Source organism: Python bivittatus, unplaced genomic scaffold, assembly GCF_059951505.1.
Source record: "Python bivittatus isolate LINGU-HERP-01145 unplaced genomic scaffold, Pbiv_v1 ctg000840_np1212, whole genome shotgun sequence".
Taxonomy (NCBI): domain Eukaryota; kingdom Metazoa; phylum Chordata; class Lepidosauria; order Squamata; family Pythonidae; genus Python; species Python bivittatus.
The window spans coordinates 32,063,698-32,082,148 of NW_028277113.1; the positions used below are offsets into that span (position 1 = coordinate 32,063,698).

Sequence of the window (18,451 nt, forward strand, 5' to 3'; positions counted from 1 at the left end):
TAGTTAACAGATGTAGATTCCACTCTGAAGGTTGCTTAAAAGTAAAATGATGGAAGGAGATTGCAAGTCATTGCATTAGAAATTATGGAGTTTGATCACATTAATCTTGTAAACAGCTTCCTTTTAAAAAGGGAATTACTATATGCCAAACTTTGACAGAAACTAAAATTAATGTGGGGGGAGGGGACACATAAAACCTGGGAGGAAAAGTAGCCAGATAAAACTATTGGGAAGTTTCTACTCCATAATGCAACAGTGTTAGGAAACGAGCCATTTAATTTTCATATGAACAAGTCTTTGGTAGCTTTAATGTCAAACATGAGATTTACAGACTATGAGTTCTCATAATATTTAGCAACTGGCAGCTGGCCTATATATAGTATCTATTTTTAAAAAGCCAATAAATAAATAATATTTGAACAAATTGTTATGTTTGGTATATAAATCAGTATACTTACGTCAATATAATTTCCATTGATGTAGTCTGAGTTTAATTCCCCTTCAACAGGCTGAAGTCTCACTCGAGAATGATCATCTGAAAAAAAGAACACACAAAAATAAATTAAATAATTTGTATTCTGCTTAGTAGTCATAAAATAACATTGATCAGTTATATTTGTATTGGAGAGAATACCCATTTGCTTCTAAAAGATATATTTTGGGCTCCTAATATTTATCATTAGGAGTATAATTATCAGCTTTAAAAGGCTGGTTTTGGTTTCATATGAACACAAAATTGAGCTATTTTTTTTCCTTCTTTTTGAGTTGATGTTTCCCTCAGGTGCAGAATACTCTCTGGAAGGAAAAGCCAAGGAACTTCCAACCTTATGTATGTATATCCACATACTAAAAGAATAGACCTTAGAACGAACTGCCAAGTTAATTGTGATTTTAGGTTGACCTGTCCTTCAAATAATGTTTAAAGCCCATCCCTTCCTATTTCTTACTATTTTTTGTTTCCTGGTCTTTGTGGATATATAACAAAGTAGGAAGCAGAGAAGAATAAATGATATTGCTAGGGAAATGGCTATTCTGTTACTGAAATGATGTTTTAGTCAAGATCTTCATATAAAGTATGAATATATATTTATATATTTATATACAAGTGAATTCTATTTTTTCATTCTTTAAATCCTCTTTTCTTCAGGAATTTTGAAAAGGAATATGGCATTTACTGAAAAAGGTGGACCTAAATTGAAAAGTGTATAGAAATAAATTACAAATACAGACAAAAATTCAGGCAAGTGCCAGTTGTTCCATATTCCAAACTATGCTTCCCAGTTCCTGCTGTGTCACACTTAAGTGTGCATATATGTACAGTCAGGTCCAGAAATATTGGGACATCGACACAATTCTAACATCTTTGGCTCTATACACCACCACAATGGATTTGGAATGAAACAAACACAATGTGCGTTAACTGCAGACTGCCAGCTTTAATTTGAGGGTATGTACATCCAACTCAGGTGAACGGTGTAGGAATTACAACAGTTTGCATATGTGCCTCCCACTTGTTAAGGGACCAAAAGTAATGGGACAATTGGCTTCTCAGCTGTTCCATGGCCAGGTGTGTGATATCCCCTCAGTACCCCAATTACAATGTGCAGATAAAAGGCCCAGAGTTCATTTCAAGTGTGCTATTTGCATGTGGAATCTGTTGCTGTCAACTCTCAAGATGAGATCCAAAGAGCTGTCACTATCAGTGAAGCAAGCCATCATTAGGCTGAAGAAACAAAACAAACCCATCAGAGAGATAGCAAGAACATTAGGCGTGGCCAAAACAACTGTTTGGAACATTCTCAAAAAGAAGGAACGCACTGGTGAGCTCAGCAACACCAAAAGACCTGGGAGACAACGGAAAACAACTGTGGTGGATGACCGAAGAATTCGTTCCCTGGTGAAGAAAACACCCTTCACAACAGTTGGCCAGATCAAGAACACTCTCCAGGAGGTAGGTGTATGTGTGTCAAAGTCAACAATCAAAAGAAGACATCACCAGAGTGAATACAGAGGGCTCACCACAAGATGTAAACCATTGGTGAGCCTCAAAAACAGGAAGGCCAGATTAGAGTTTGCCAAACGACATCTAAAAGCCTTCACAGTTCTGGAACAACATCCTATGGACAGATGAGACCAAGATCAACTTGTACCAGAGTGATGGGAAGAGAAGAGTATGGAGAAGGAAAGGAACGGCTCATGATCCTAAGCATACCACCTCATCAGTGAAGCATAGTGGTGGTAGTGTCATGGCGTGGGCATGTATGGCTGCCAATGGAACTGGTTGTCTTGTATTTATTGATGATGTGACTGCTGACAAAAGCAGCAGGATGAATTCTGCAGTGTTTCGGGCAATATTATCTGCTCACATTCAGCCAAATGCTGCAGAACTCATTGGACGGCGCTTCACAGTACAGATGGACAATGACCCAAAGCATACTGCAAAAGCAACCAAAGAGTTTTTGAAGGGACAGAAGTGGAATGTTATGCAATGGCCAAGTCAATCACCTGGCCTGAATCCCATTGAGCATGCATTTCACTTGCTGAAGACAAAACTGAAGGGAAAATGCCCCAAGAACAAGCAGGAACTGAAGACAGTTGCAGTAGAGGCCTGGCAGAGAGAGCATCACCAGGGATGAAACCCAGCGTCTGGTGATGTCTATGCGTTCCAGACTTCAGGCTGTGATTGACTGCAATGGATTTGCAACCAAGTATTAAAAAGGGAAAGTTTGATGTATGATTATTATTCTGTCCCATTACTTTTGGTCCCTTAACAAGTGGGAGGCACATATGCAAACTGTTGTAATTCCTACACCGTTCACCTGAGTTGGATGTACCTACCCTCAAATTAAAGCTGGCAGTCTGCAGTTAACGCACATTGTGTTTGTTTCATTCCAAATCCATTGTGGTGGTGTATAGAGCCAAAGATGTTAGAATTGTGTCGATGTCCCAATATTTCTGGACCTGACTGTATATGTTTATATATATTTGCCAGAATCCACACTCCAAAAAAGGCAAACCCAGGAATTAATAACACCTGATTAAACGTATTTGCTGCTATCATGTTGTGTGTTTGTGTATGTTTGTATATAATGAAAAACACATACCAGTTCCCATCACATACAGAAATACACAAGAAAACACATACATACCCAGAAACCTTACTGTTTCTAGCAAAAAAGCACAGAAGAAAAGAAACAGGATGGAGAAGGAGTGAGAAGAATTGATACCTGCACTGTGGAAGGAAAGGGCAAGAGAAAAGAAAGAATAACACTGGCTAGAGATGAGATCAGGGGAAGTTGTCACTTAACAGGGAAGAAAAGTCCTGTTACAAAAGTAATTAAAATTAATCAAGTACCCCTTCCCCAGGAACAGCTTATTTCAGATTAGTGTTCAAAGCCTGATGATTATACTCCTTTGCATCCTCAATCTTTTATTTTCAACAGTTTTTGTCTTTATCAGCTGAGTCTGAATATACCTTAGATCAATTAATATGATTACATGAAGAATATTAACTATTTGAGGAGCTGCTCTATAACTACCATTTGCCAATAAGTGTTGAGTGACAAGAAATTAATTTCAAATACCTTTCAATATCTAGATAAAGTTGGAAGTTCTAAGTGATCCTTAGGAAACCTTTCCAACATTAGGGGACATTATTTTATTTGATTGCTTTATTTGATTTATATCCTACCTTTTTATCCAAGCAAGTATTCAAGGTGACCCACAAAATAAGAATAAAAAAAATTAAAACTTAAATTTAGTTGTAATACTAAAATTGATGTAACCTGTTCTTTACTAAATAGTCAGCCTACAAATTTCTATTTATAAATAGTTACTAGAATATACTACATTAGACTAACATATCTAGAATACACCAAAATAGATTAACTGGAATTTCAGTATATGAATGTCAATGGAAGACAATTTGGGCATAATTGCCTGTTTTACATATTTAAAATTCAGCAAAAAATAATATTTCATGCATACTGGACAATTACACATCTTTTTTTTTTATAAGAAAATGATCATTGAAATGATATATACAAGTGCTATGCTAGCTACCTTTTTGACAGAAGTTAATATGGAGATATATTTATGGACACATTATTTTTTCTCTGGAAGGCTTACTGAATTGTGTTCTTTTTCATTATATACCAATATCAATGTTTTGGAAAATAACAGGAGAAACACCTATTCTTTCAATTATATAATAGTCTGAAGAACATAACCTGCATTCTATATTTGAATAATAATTACCTCATCACCAGTAATTCCATTTTGGAGAGTATTCAGAAATTTGAACTGCTTAATTTCTCATTGATTTTGCTATTATGAAATAAACTGTTGATTTACACTAGCCTTCTGTTGCTAACAAAAAGGGACAAAATAGTGCTGCTATAGTGATATTAAAATATAGTACTATTTTGCGATCTCTAAACCATTTTTAAAATAACAGGTTATGGCATATAGTTGTTAAAAGATGTCCGATATTCTCGTGTGCCTGGGAAGGGGCTTGATTCAATAAAATGGCTTAAAAATATCTTTCTCACCTTGAGAATGTTATACTCCCTAGGTAGGAATGAAGTTACTGTCACTGCCTTAAGATTATATTTGGAATGAATGAATGAATGAATGAATGAATGAATGAATGAATGAATGAATGAATGGATAGCGTTGTGGAAAATATGCAGGAAATCTTTTCCTCTATGTTTGGGATTCTGATAAAGAATTCACAATTGCATTGCTTGCTCTTCGATCCTCATTTCCAATATATTCTATACATATGTAAATACAGAGATTACACAGACAGAAATGTTTCCATGGGTTGAACTAGTTCAATTGTTAAATTTCTTTAAACCAGTGTTTACTATACCAGCTAAGGGTCACAGGAATTATAGCTGAATTCATTTGGAGGATGCAGAATTGGGGAATGGAGCTTTAAAGGAAAAGTACTGACATACATACGTACATACATACACACACACACATTTGGCATTACTATGGTGCTGGAAAAGTGATGCTGTCATAGTTCTTATTCAGTGCCTAGTGACTGTCAAGATCTAGATGGGGGAAAACAGGTTGCAGTTCAACCCTGTCAGGACTGAGTGGGTTTGGGTTTTTGGGCCCCTAGATCTAGTAATTCTTCATCCTTAACTCTTGATGGGGTAGCACTCCCCCAGGCAGAATTGGTGTGCAGTCTAGGGGACCTCTTGGACTCGTGGTCCCTGCTTGAATGACATGTGGCGGCTGCGGCTGTGGGGACTTTGCACAGTCATTTTGCAGACCAGTTGCATCTATTCCTGGACTGGGATGTTCTGCCCATGGTCACACATGCCTTAGTCACTTCCTGGATGGATTACGGCAATGTGCTCTACATGGGGCTGTCCTTGAAGAGCGCACAGAAGCTTCAACTGGTGCAGAATGTGGCAGTGTGCACAATCTTGGGCGCTTCAAAGTTTGCCCAAGCTGCATTGGCTTCCAATATGCTTCCAAATGCAATTCAAGTTGCAGGTTATCACCTTTAAAGCACTACATGGTCAGGTTTCTTGTAGAACCATCTAATTCTGAGGGTTTCTGCCTGTTCTGCTAGATCCAACAGGGCAGGCATGCTCCAGGTCCCCTCTATCAAACATGCCATCTTGTGGGACTAAGAAGGTGTGCCTGCCCTATGGAACAGCCTCTCCCTGTTTGGATGGTCCCAACCCTCTTGGCCTTCTGGAAGGCTATTAAAATTAGGCTTTTCCCCCAACCATAAGGAACAGGATGCCCAATGTATATGTTTGCTTTATGGAATCGTTACGTGGTTATTTATTTTTCTTTGCATTGTGTTGTTTTAATAGTAAGGGTTCTTTTTTTTAAATACGCTTTTTATATGTACTGTTCGGCACCCAGTTATGTACTTAAGATGGGTAGCAACGTTAATTTTATAAAATAAATAAATAAGGAGATTCATTCTTAAAGCTTAAAGAATTCTTAAAGAATTCTTTTCTGAGCAATCATTAGCTTTGCCTACTTCTCTTAAACAAATATCCATTTAAAATAATTTATTCTACCAAACATATCATATGTTTTTCTATAAGTGTATCTGGTAGCTAGATCAAGGGACCTTATAAGCAACCAGAAAGAATTTTGTAATTTGCCATGTAATTACAGAATACTGGTGTGCAAGTAAATAACACAATCATGATCTAAACTAAATTATAAGATATACCAACATTCTGAAAAACTGGGCAACCAGTTTTCTGTATTGTTTTTTAAATAACAGTACTCTCTGCACTGGAATTTGGGCAGGTATATTCTATAAACTTGATAGAGAGCTATCATCTATTACTTGCCCTTCACATAGACCTGTTACTTTCCCTGGTGTTAGTTTTGAAGGCCATATAAATTAAGGCCCTGTAACAAGTTTTCATAACAAATAAATATTTCCAGCCCTCTACCTGAGAGGCTGATAAAACCGTTAAAAGCCTTCTTCCTGGCAACCAAGGTAATAAGGACATAAATTTTAATTTTGTGATGATCCTTGGACTTAATGATTTATAGATTCAATGTTTATGATATAATGTTCCTTACTTATCTCTGTGATTAATTAAAAGTCTGATTTGATAAGAAATTAATATTTTAATCTTTTCTATAGTTATATACATAGGTATTATTATGCAGAAGTTTTCTTCAATTTTCAATATGTTTTATGATATATCATCCTGTCTGGTAAATGCCGTATGTAATTCATACATTTCTTCAATTCGTAGGGAATAAAAAGTCCATAAGTTATATCATCCATTTTAAAGTCCATTAATATAGTGATCTTATTTGATTATAAGCAATCTTATAACCCTTCAGCAATTAAATACATAGTTTAATGACATGTTGCCAAAGAAATACATGTTTATTTTCCTGTTAGTCCATTAATTTAATATACTGGCCTTTCATTTTTGCTTATTTAACCTGTACATATAATTCATAATTCTATCAACTCATATCGAATTCCCTCTCAGTTGTATTTTACACATGGCATGAGAGTGAACATAAATCTAAAAGCATTTTTGATTTGATTGTTTATGATGAAAGTGTGTTGGTGAGTTAGTGAAGGATATAAAGGTGATGATGACAGGTTCTGAATGTGGGAGAAACCATTTTTTGGTACTACCAAGGAACTTGGGAAAAATAGATTTTGAGGAAAAGGAAAGAGGTGCAAAAAAAAAAAAAAAACACCCCACAACAAAACCCAAGTAATGAAAGTGGAATGATTGCAAGAAGAAAAAGCATGAATCCAGTTTTAAAAAGTATTAGAAGAGAGATTAGTTTCCCAACAGAGTGAACAGACAGTGAATATAAGGAAAGAGGATATGGAAGCAGCTTGGAACACAATGGAAAATTATATTCCAAAGTATCACAGAAGTGTGTGAGTTACATTAATGGAAAGTACGAAAAAGAATGCTTTGTGGACCAGCTGAAAGAGGCTGCAGATGGAAAAAATGCTTACTGTATAAGAGAATGACGGTTGCAAGAGATGAGGAGAGAAAGATATTGTACAATGTATGTAGAGAAAAAAGATAGTTCTACAGAAAGTAGTCAAGGAAGCCAAGAAGTGGTTAAGATTAAAAGAAGCAGAGAAAATGCAGAGCAATTTTGATGGCGCTTCCAGCAGAGTGAATGGAATTAAAAATAAAAATAATGAAATGATCTGGGATGAAACTGAAGTGAGAGCGCTGGAGAGAGTATTTACAGGACAGGGTTATTGGAAAAACACACACACACGTTTATTACAGCCCTAAGGCCAGATACAATCAAAGTATACAATAACAACCATCTTACATTTATATATATCTATAAAACAAAACAATTAATATTATTTAATCTAGTAATTAAAATAACAGTGCTAAAATATATCAAGGTAGGCTACTATGTTGTGGAATTTTAACTCTAAATAATGGTGGAGCATATTGTACAGATGGTAGCACAGAACCGGGCAACTTGGGAGGATATTTCCGGGTCTTTGTCCGAAAGGAGTAGCATTAGATAGAAGTCACACTCCCTGCCAGAAATATCTTCAGTAATGGGTATATATATATCTGTCTAGAGTCCTTATACAGGGAACAATATAGTAGCATGTGGCTTAGTGTTTCTATTGAGCCATCTCCACATGGACATAATTGAAGGTGCATAGGAATGCCCTTAAAGCATCCAGAAAGGACTGCTGAGGGCATTGCGTCCAATCTGGCTAAGGAGAAAGCTTTATGAAATTTCAAAACTGTAACAGATGATAAATAAGAAGCTGGAACAAACCCTTGTGGTAGAAAATGACAAATATTGGGGTGTAGCACCTTACTTAAATTTGTTTGTAGATCTATATCCCAGATACGTTGTTTAAGGGCGGTTCTAGCATTATTAAATCCTAATAACCACAGACTTTCCACAGAGAAGCCCAGCAATTGAATTATATCTGAGGCTTGTTTTTGCCACGATGATTTGAAATGATCCCTAAATACTAATGGGGCTAAACCTATAGGAAACAGAAGTAACTTTAGCCAGAAGGTAAGAAGGAGACACCATGCTCTGGCATCCAATGAAACTATACCTAATTCTACCCTTAGGATGGCGTTTTTAACACTTTTTGGTACCATCAAAATGGCTCTAATAAACTTATTCTGAATGGTTTCAATTTTATTAAGCTTTGCAAGGGAGCAAATCTGAGAACCATAAAGGAGATGAGGTATTACCTTAGCTTGAAAGACCTTGCAAGCTGCAGGGATATAATGGGGTCCTTTTGAATGACAGAAAGAATGAATGAAAAAATTACTGGGGGATTTGTTTTTAAGTGTGCTTGGGAATGTATTGGCAGATATCTGATTAAAAGAGTACAGGATATGACAATGAGCAAAATTTAGGAAGTACAGTTCAACTGGAAGGTGTGCGGACCAAATTTTCTTCCTCACTAGGTCATTAAGAAATGTTGAATGAGACTTCCGGTGAGTAATGACCATACGCTAGGCTCCCCTTTTCAAGTGAAGAGTCATCTTCTCAGACTTTTTCAGGCTCAGGCAGGTTCCTGGAGCCTGAAGAATTCTCTGAATCCAAGGAGAACCCTAGAAATCATCCCATATGACTTCCGGACAGCCTTTCACAGCCAGAAGACCTCAAAATGGAGACTTTTGGGATCAACTGGTGAGTGATCAGCTGGGAGAAGGGGTTACCAGCAAGTTCCAAGCTGCAAAGAAGCCAAAAAAAAAAAAAAAAGGACACTTGCACTGACCTTCTCATTTCCAAAATCACTTTTTGTTTGTTTGTTTGTTTTTACTTCTTTAGGGTTAAAGAGAGGCTTTCTTTAGTTACTGTGTATTTTTTCCTTTTGGCTACTATAGGTGCTTCGTGGAAAGATTTACATTGTTGTTGTTGTTTTTAATTAGATAAATAGTTTATATATTCAGCAAAAAAGGCAAAGGCTTGGACTTTTTATTAATTTTTAAGAAACAAGAGAAAAGGAATTCTTTTTATTATTATTATTTTTTCCTGGCAAATCTGAGCTTGGGTTTTTGATATTGGAATGTGGATATGGGAACTGTGTGAACACTGCTTTGTTTTCTTACTTAATTGGCCCTGACTGGAGAGGAATTTTAAACAAGATAAAGAGACTTTCTCCCTTTCACTATTTACTTTGGATAGAATGTAATTTGTATTTTTGACACTAGAGAGCACTATTGACCATGGCTATTAAGAGAGCAAACTATAGGGATGAGTGTTTCAAGATTATGTTTCAAAACTTTGCAGAAAAAATAATTCAGTCACTGGAGGATAAATTTGATAATTTGAACAAGAAACTCGATGCTAAATTAAATGAGCCTGCTATTGATGTGAGGCAAGTTGAACACAAGTTGGATATTTTGGAGAATAACATGGATAATAAAGATATGGAAGAAGAGAGATGGATATCTTACTGGATCTTAAAGAAAAAGAATCTTATTTTGGACTTAGTTACTTTGGATCAGCCTAGTGATGATATTGTTTTGGATTTACAAAAAGAATGCTTTAAATCACTGAGAGACAAAGAGAAATTATTGAAATGGTTCCTGAAAGAAGATGACAAGGAGAAAATAGTAAAGATTCAACTTGTGAGGCATTGTTTGCTAGGTTTAGAGAATGGATTCTCTAAGAGTAAATAGAACTTGGATCAGTCTAATGGTAACACTATTTTGGATCTACAAAGAGAAGGTCTTAAACTACTAAAAGATAAAGAGAATGTATTGAAGTTGCTCCTGAAAGAAGAAGAAAAGAAGAAAATAATAAAGATTCAATATGCAAAGTACTATCTGTTATGATTAAAGAATGAACCTCTTAAAAGTAAACAGAAAGTGTATAAAGTAAATCTGTTTGCTTATGGTTAAACCATAGGCAGTGGTTTCTGATAGATTAATGGTAATTTTTTGGGACCAGAACTGTATGACGATGTTATTAAGATTATTGTTCCTTAATAGTAGTAAAAATGAATATAGGTTGTGACTCCTGATATTATTAGAGGGGTTTCCTGTTGATTAGGACTGAATGGGGAAGTTACTAGGACTATATAAGGGAATGTTGGGAAATACGAAAGTGCCTTCTATTATCTTCGGGAAGGGTATATGATAATACTAGTGAGATTTTTATATGCACATAGATGACAAAAACACAGATGGTACATGATAATACTAGTGGTATATGATAATACTAGTGAGATTTTTATATGCACATAGATGACAAAAACACAGATGGTACATGATAATACTAGTGGTATATGATAATACTAGTGAGATTTTTATATGCACATAGATGACAAAAACACAGAGATATTTAGGATTTGACATTAATGATAGTGGCAGAGATGGTGACACAATGTATTACACAATGTATTTAAATTTTAAAAAAGCGGGGGGGGGGGTTAGCCATGCATATGTTTTGAAATTGCTTTTGTTTTTCTTTTTTTGCTTGGGATTGTAAAATGCCATGTTGACTTGGGGTTTTGATAATTGTTAGATTTTAGGATTAGAGAAGTATTTTGTATTAGTTACATTTTTAGAGTAAAAGATTTATGTTTCTATATTTGTATCTGCAACAAAGAAAGTCGGAAGTCTTTCTTTCTTTCTTTCTTTCTTTCTTTCTTTCTCTCTCTCTCTCTCTCTCTCTCTTATTTTTCTTTTCTGCACTTGTAACTATTTCTTTTTTTCTGAACTTTTCTTTCTCTTTGTTTTTTCTGTTTCCTTATATTTTATTCTTTATTGAAAATTAATAAAGTTTCTTTAAAAAAAAGAAATGTTGAATGAAAGAAACTTTATTGTGCTGATTTAGAAAACATGTATGATAAAAGTGAACAGGCTTGAAATATGGAATATTCTGCATGACTATAGGCTTGGTTGATGAATGCGATAAGAACAGTATGTGATGGAAGTGAAACTTGCATGAGACTAAATGGAATCTTTAGCCAATGATTCAACATTGAGCAGAGAATTAGACAAGAAGTTCCCTCAGTTGTTTAATGTATTTATGGAAAAAAGGATAAGGAATGTTTGCAGTGACAGTAGTAGTGTATTGGTGAGAGACAAGATTGTGTGTGTACCTCAGTAAGCAGATGATTTCCATGTTATTGGCAGATAGCTCAAAAGATTTGCAGCGAATGTAAAGACAGATTGTATGATGCAACAGAAGTTGCCATTGTACACTTCATATGGTATATGTGGTTTTATCTTCCTATTTTATCCTCACATCCATTGAGAGATAAGATAGACAACTTTACTCAGTGAGTGTCATGGCTGAATTAGGCTTCAAACCCAAGTACCTGTATCCAAAAGTGACATCAGTACTCTAGACACAATGGCTTGTTAATTATACCTCCTTTATTTTGCAGTCTTTTGAATTCTTAAATACTTATTCATTTATTCCTTTATTTATTATAAATAAATATCTAACTAACTTATCTAGCTATTATTTATTATAATAGTTAGAACTCAATTTTTCCTCCAGATACATAGTGCTATATATCAGTGGGCAGTGTTGTCAGTTACTAAAAGGAATTTGCACAGTAGTAGAATTATGTTGTCAACACTTACATGCAATGATATTCCCATATCTATTCTTCATGCGGTTCTCATCTTTTTTAGCTGAGTCCCATGGTGCAGACTGTCCTTCAAAGAAACTCTGTTAAAAAAAAAAAAAGGGAGCAGGGAAGGAATGATATGCTAAGGGAAATATGTAGCAACAGACACACTAGAGAGAGACACACACAAAAACTTTGAAAAAACAAATGTTGACTGAATTATTAGGTGATAAACCATTATACTTTAGAAACTATCTTAATATACAATATTAATTAGAGTTGTGCTCCTGTAAAAAATGATTTGGAAGAAGTGCTCCAGACCATGCAGAACACAGCAACTCTCTCCAGTTTGTTAAAATAGTCCTTCTCTTTTCATTTTTCTGTGTGAGCCTGAAAAAAGCAGTCAGTTCATTCAAGTTAAGAGGGCTCTTAAAACAGCTCATGCAGAAGCCTGAGAACAAGAGCAGCTGCTTTAATAAATAGCTGAGAGGTGCTGTGTTTGCAGTCTCAAAAGTACTTTTCTTGAGTGACTTTTTGGGTGTGCATAGCCCTAATATTTTAAAATGTGATAAATTCCCTCCCTTATAAATACAATTCTTCATATACCTCGAGGCAGAGGCAGAGGCAGAGGCAGAGAGTTTAGGAATGTTGAGTATTCACAAAATTGTCATGAACAAAACAGATGGAGCAAATAAGGTCAGAAAAATTGTATTAAAGTTTATAAAATAAGCACCCTCAATCCGGTGCCTTTGAGATAAACTGAATCACAAAAGCTAAGCCTGCTGTTATGGTTTAATATTATTTTTATGTGTGGCTTCATTGTATGTTGTAAGCCACCCAGAGCCATTATGGGAATGGATACTATGTGTGTGTGGTGTATGTGTGTGTGTGTGAATGCATTTATTCTTCATAGTATAATTTTCATCCTGGTCTGATCCTCCCTCCCCACCCTCTCCAAGCCCTGTGGATTTTTCACTTTGCAGAATTCTGGAGCCTGGATGCAGTATGCAGTATTTCTATTCCTGCTCTTAAGGATGTCTTCCTTTCAGGCACTTTGGTCATCAATCATGGGCCTCCTTTGGGTGGTTCTGCCAAATGAATTTAGGCAGAAGTATATCAGAGAGACAGGTTTTCCCAGGACTCCTGGTCCAGCTCAAAGAATAACCTTCCTAAGGTGGCTTCTCTTGTGCCTGTACGTTTTGCAGAAATTTAAGCTATTTATTATTTTTCAGGCATTTTACGTTTTGATTATTTTGTTCTGATTTTATTTAAATGCCTGTATTATGCTGCAGTTACCTGGAGTCACTGAGTGCAAGCTGGGCAGCCATATAAATTTATTAAATAAAAATAAAATTAAAAATTATGTTGCAATTTTGGCTTTGGAGACCTATATTTCCTCAAATGTTTTCTGAGGCATTTGTTAGTTCTAAATCTTTTAATCTTTTAATAAGTTTATAATTTACCCCAAGGACTCTCATGATTGGGGAGATTTTCAAGACACAATAATATAAATATAGCCATATGTCCTGAAGAGCTGGTGAAAACTGTTTTAAATAAACCATACACAAATGAGGTAGACACGTGATGCTTGACTCCTAATAGATTTTAAGATCATCTGGCAGTCACAGGAAACATTGCTTAATGTAAAAAAAGGCCTTTATTTTAAAAGGGTTAAAAATCAGCTTAGTTTCAGGCTTGGCCCACTCCTTCTATTATTAGCAAATCTTTTGAAGTTGAGAAATTGATATATAAAAATAAAACCATATCCCAAATGAAAAATCTTTCTTTAGCCTAACAAATAATCTAGCAGTTCTGCTAATAAATATTCCTCTACAAAGCAATCAGCAGCTAATAAATAAATAAATAAAATTTTAACAATTTGTACAAGGTTAAAAATGTATGAATCAGTATTCTTTAATGTCACTTGTGCACTTACCAATTTCTAGGCATCAACCCACAGTAACTAATTAAGTATGGGGTGCAAAACAAGCCATTTTGAATTTGAAATAACCTGTTTTAAGCTTCAGACTTAAAAACTGGCTTTTTCTATCATTCTATACACCTCTAAAACGGTCTAAATGATCATTTTGCATTCCAAAGAACTGTTCCAAGCTTAAAGCAGCTTGAATTCAGCATGTCTTATACATCTTTAAAGCTAGCTATAAATCCTTCTGAATGTTCCAGAAAGGGGGAAAAATGCAAAGTCTACCTGACCCAGAAGGTCTCCACACCAATTCAGGGTTCATTCATTATTACTTTGGCACAGTCTTCATATGGAAGAACAATTGTTTTGAATACTCCTTTTTTGTGCCTTCTTGTGTTCATATTGCATTTTTAATTGGATGATCATTTTGACCTGAGGATGGGAATGCTTTCAAATAAAGAATGCCTCCATCTTACCAATATCATTAAATCTGATGTGCTGGCCTTTATTACATAGCACTAGGATGCATAAAAAAATTGAATGTCAAGAGAAAGACAGATGAAATCAAGTTGGTTTAAACTTAGCAGTTATGACTAATATATAGGCAAAGTTACTCCTTGATGGAAGTGCAAGCACTTTGCTTCTTTTACTAAGCAAGACAACTCAGTAACAACAATTAATAGTGAAATTTGGCCCAAAGGAAAAAATAATAGGGTATTTGATTATCAGCTTTCTTACAGGTGATATTTCCCATCATTGGGGTTTAACGCTTTAATTTAAGTTTAATGCTTTAACGCTTACTTATCATAGCATTAGGATTTAATTAAATTTATATAATGACTAATCAATTTATCTTAGGAATCAGCCAGAGCTCAGTTACTTGGTATATATCATGCTTTGGCTAAAAATGCTGCCTGTATGCCACTGCACAGAAAAGAAACAAAATCCAAGCGCACACAGTAGTGGGCACTGTTCAGATGGAACCTGAATGACTAGTGCTAAAAACAGTTTGGCTGCTATGAATTTATATCTTCTCTTTCAAGATAAAATAAACAGTGTTAGAATCCTACAGGAGAGCTGCTCATTTAAAAAACCTTAAAGACTCTAAACCGCAGTACAAACTATATTTTAAATGTAAATCTCATGTTACTTTGAGTAAGTGAGAATAACCCCTGTTTAGTTGGAATTTTGAAATGTCAATTCTATTGCCGTAATTCCATCAATTTATCCATCCAGACATATACATATGTGCCTTCAAGTCAGTCTTGATTCTTGGCCATGCAGTTCTTTTGGCAGTAGAGCAGAAGTGGCTTCTTCAGAGATATTTTTCAACCTCCCAGTGCAAGGCTGAGAGAGACTGACAAGCTCAGTCACCCAGCTGGCCTCTGTGCCCAAGGGAGGACTACAACCTGGGTCTCCCCACTCCTAGTCCAACATGTTAACCATACTGGTTCTCATAATCAATAACACAGAATGATATATACATGAGAAATCAGCTCATTGTCACCTAAATAATATAAATAAAAAAAACTGTTGGACAGGTTCAGCAAAACCTATCTTTGCTTAAATTGCTGAGTAAATCACAGCAAGGCTGGCACCAAAGGATATTATTTACAAACTACTCAATGCAGCTTTCACCTTATTCAAGGTTATTAACCACTGAATCATATCTTTCTAGAAAAAAAATGCAGCCTGCACTAACAATCAACATAAGAAGTGAGGGGCAGTGCTGACTCCCTTTTTGATGAAAGGAGAGGCTGGATTTACACAGCACGCTCAATTGAGCTAAAATAGGGCTAAGTAGCTTATAGCTGAGGGTTGTGGAAACCCAGCCATTTGTTTTAGCATGTTGTGTATGAGCCAAATAACTGCCTTAAGACTTGTTACGGTTTGTTTATTTGGGCACACAGTATATTAAGTAAATGAATTCAGTAATTGTGATATGTCAACTCAAGGTTAGGTTTTAGTGTGTGGTTCGAACCCACTCACTATGTCCTTTCCCTGAAATTGCTCGAAAGAGCATTCTCTAGCATCTGTCTAGAGCTTTCTAGAATATCTTCTCCTGATGTAATTCATATCACAATCAATCTTTTATGTGTCCTATATACCATTATGGACTCTGGCCTAATTTAAAGAAATAATGTCCATGTGTTAGTGCTGACTCATTAGCAAGATTGCTACCATCCTGGTTTCATGTATGTAACCATGCAGGTCCAGTCAGATGTGATAACCAGCAATGCCATTTACTGCAAAATAACAAAGCAAGCTTGCTTCCAAGAAACACTAACCATTATTTTACTTCTGCAGCTTGTTTATTATTTATAAAATGGAGTTCATAAAGCTTAAAATAAGCAAAGAAGGAGAATCTCACTGATGCACACAATTTCAAACTCTTCTCACTTGTTTTTTGCTTCTAATCTTGATTCCACCTTCCAGCACTGCTCTCCAGGAGCAAAATGCAAGTTTCTATTCTAAAGTTGGTAGCATTAATAAATAACAGGTAATGCACGCTCATATTCACAACACAGTTAAAAAACTGTTTTAAAAACTACCTTATCCTTAAAATATGTGGCAAGTTCTAGTGGAAAGAGTACCAACTCTGCAAGTAAAATTAATGGACAATACATATCAGCCTAAGAAGAACACAAGGGATAGATAAAATATATGATGCAGCAACTGCCATTAAATAAAATAAAAGAGGTATGCACTAAATAAAAGAATGTGTTTTGTTCCATGCACAGACTAAATGCATTGTGGTTCAAATTCTGGACAGGTCATAATCTGACCAAAGCAAAAGCTGGTCCATTTAAATTTTTGCTGACACAAATCTGGAGAAATCTTAAGGAGCAAGTAGGGCAAGACTGGTGCAGCTTGTTCCTTTCTCCCTTCTCCTCTGCATGGCCTCTGCACCAGCCCATCTGTCAATTTTCCTAATGCCTTTCTTTCCCTTACTTTCTGTAAGCCACTGAGATGCTTGAATTTGAGTGGCATCCAGCCTGCCATCCTATCTTCTCTGCACCTTTCTTTCCTACTGCTACCCTGCAGGCACCAATCAACCTGCCCAACCTTTCTTCTGCCATATGCCTTTCTTCCCTGCTACTACCACACACACCTGACCCACTCACCTTACCTCTCCAACACTGCGTATCTTTGTTTCTTGCTGCCCTGCACCCACTTGCCAACCTGTCCTACCTCTCTGCTGCCACACACTGCTGCCCTTCCTTTCTCTGCCAGCCTTCCACCACAAAGCCCCTCTGATGGAACATGCAGGCTCTATGCACAGGGAAAGCACACTTGCTTTAGTCTGGGCACAGAACTCCCAATACCGCCTCAACCATTCATGAATGCGCCATGCATGTAATGTTTGAACCATCCCTAATCCTGCACTTTCTGGAAGGATTGAGACTGCAGTTCCCAGAAGTCCTAGCCAAATGACCAAAGGGAAACTCTGAGAATGGCAGACTAATCCAACACATCTGGACAGGCTGCATAATGACATTTATTTATTTGTTATCTTTCCTTCATAAGCTCAATACGGTATATTAAAGTTTTCCCTGCTGTGATTTCTGAACAAAGCTTGTCTTAAAATTAAAACATTTGAATAGCAAAACTACCCTTCCCTATTTAATTAGAATTAGTACAGAAAGCAAATTGATTTTAATAGACTTCTAGCAACTTTTCTTCCTTTTAAATTCTAATATAAGTTTTTGTAGAAAGATAATTTTTATATGGGGCTTACTTTTCATTTATCTGAAGAATATACTAGGAAGAACAATTAAAATTCTAATTTAGCAATATACTCCTTGGCAAAGTAATTAGCTATAACTTTAAATAATGTGTCCTTAAGATTTATGTCTAAGAATGAATAGAATGAACTGATAAGATTTTATAATTCTCCTCTTACAGAAATCCCTTAGGTACAATATGCACATTTATAGTGTAATTAATGTACAGGGTATATTGTTTCTAACTTGTGTACCAAAAATTTAGGCTTGTTCGTTCCTCTTCTGAAATAAAAATGCTACCAGGAGAGCTTAAACAAATACTTGCTTTGCAATATATGTTGCATTTTCACAAATAAATTCCATTTTCTATTTTTTATAGCCTGTAATTAAAGTGTTGTTTCCAACTACATCTCATATATTCTACAGCAAGTCAGTGAACCTTGGAAACACCCATAATAGTGGAGAGTCTGTAATATTATACAATAAAATGAAAGCTCTCCATGAATATCAACTACTTTGCATTTTCAAAACTATCTCTGAATGTACCACATAAGGAAATGAAACATCCCAATAGACAAGCATATATTTTTCCTGAGCAAGATACATGCCTGGTGATTCAATAACCTCTTCCAGATTACCCTGCTCTTCCCTCATCAATTTTCTCAAGATATAATTACACATCTCAACTGTACAACCCGGGACACTGCAAGTACAAAATAGAACCAAGGTATTTAA

The 18,451-nt window shown here is 35.7% G+C and overlaps 1 protein-coding gene across 6 annotated transcripts in view; it reads right to left on the reverse strand.

Annotated features, from left to right (window-relative positions):
• The window catches only part of PTPRM (protein tyrosine phosphatase receptor type M), a 526,420-nt gene that overhangs the window by 69,226 nt on the left and 438,743 nt on the right, over positions 1-18,451 (reverse strand). For all 6 annotated transcript variants that reach the window (XM_088130895.1, XM_088130898.1, XM_088130896.1 and 3 more), the window contains 2 exons: positions 12,081-12,168; positions 459-535 (listed from right to left, as the gene is read on the reverse strand). In XM_088130895.1, coding sequence (XP_087987021.1) covers positions 459-535; positions 12,081-12,168 — 165 coding nt within the window. The remainder of the gene's footprint in view (positions 1-458; positions 536-12,080; positions 12,169-18,451) is intronic.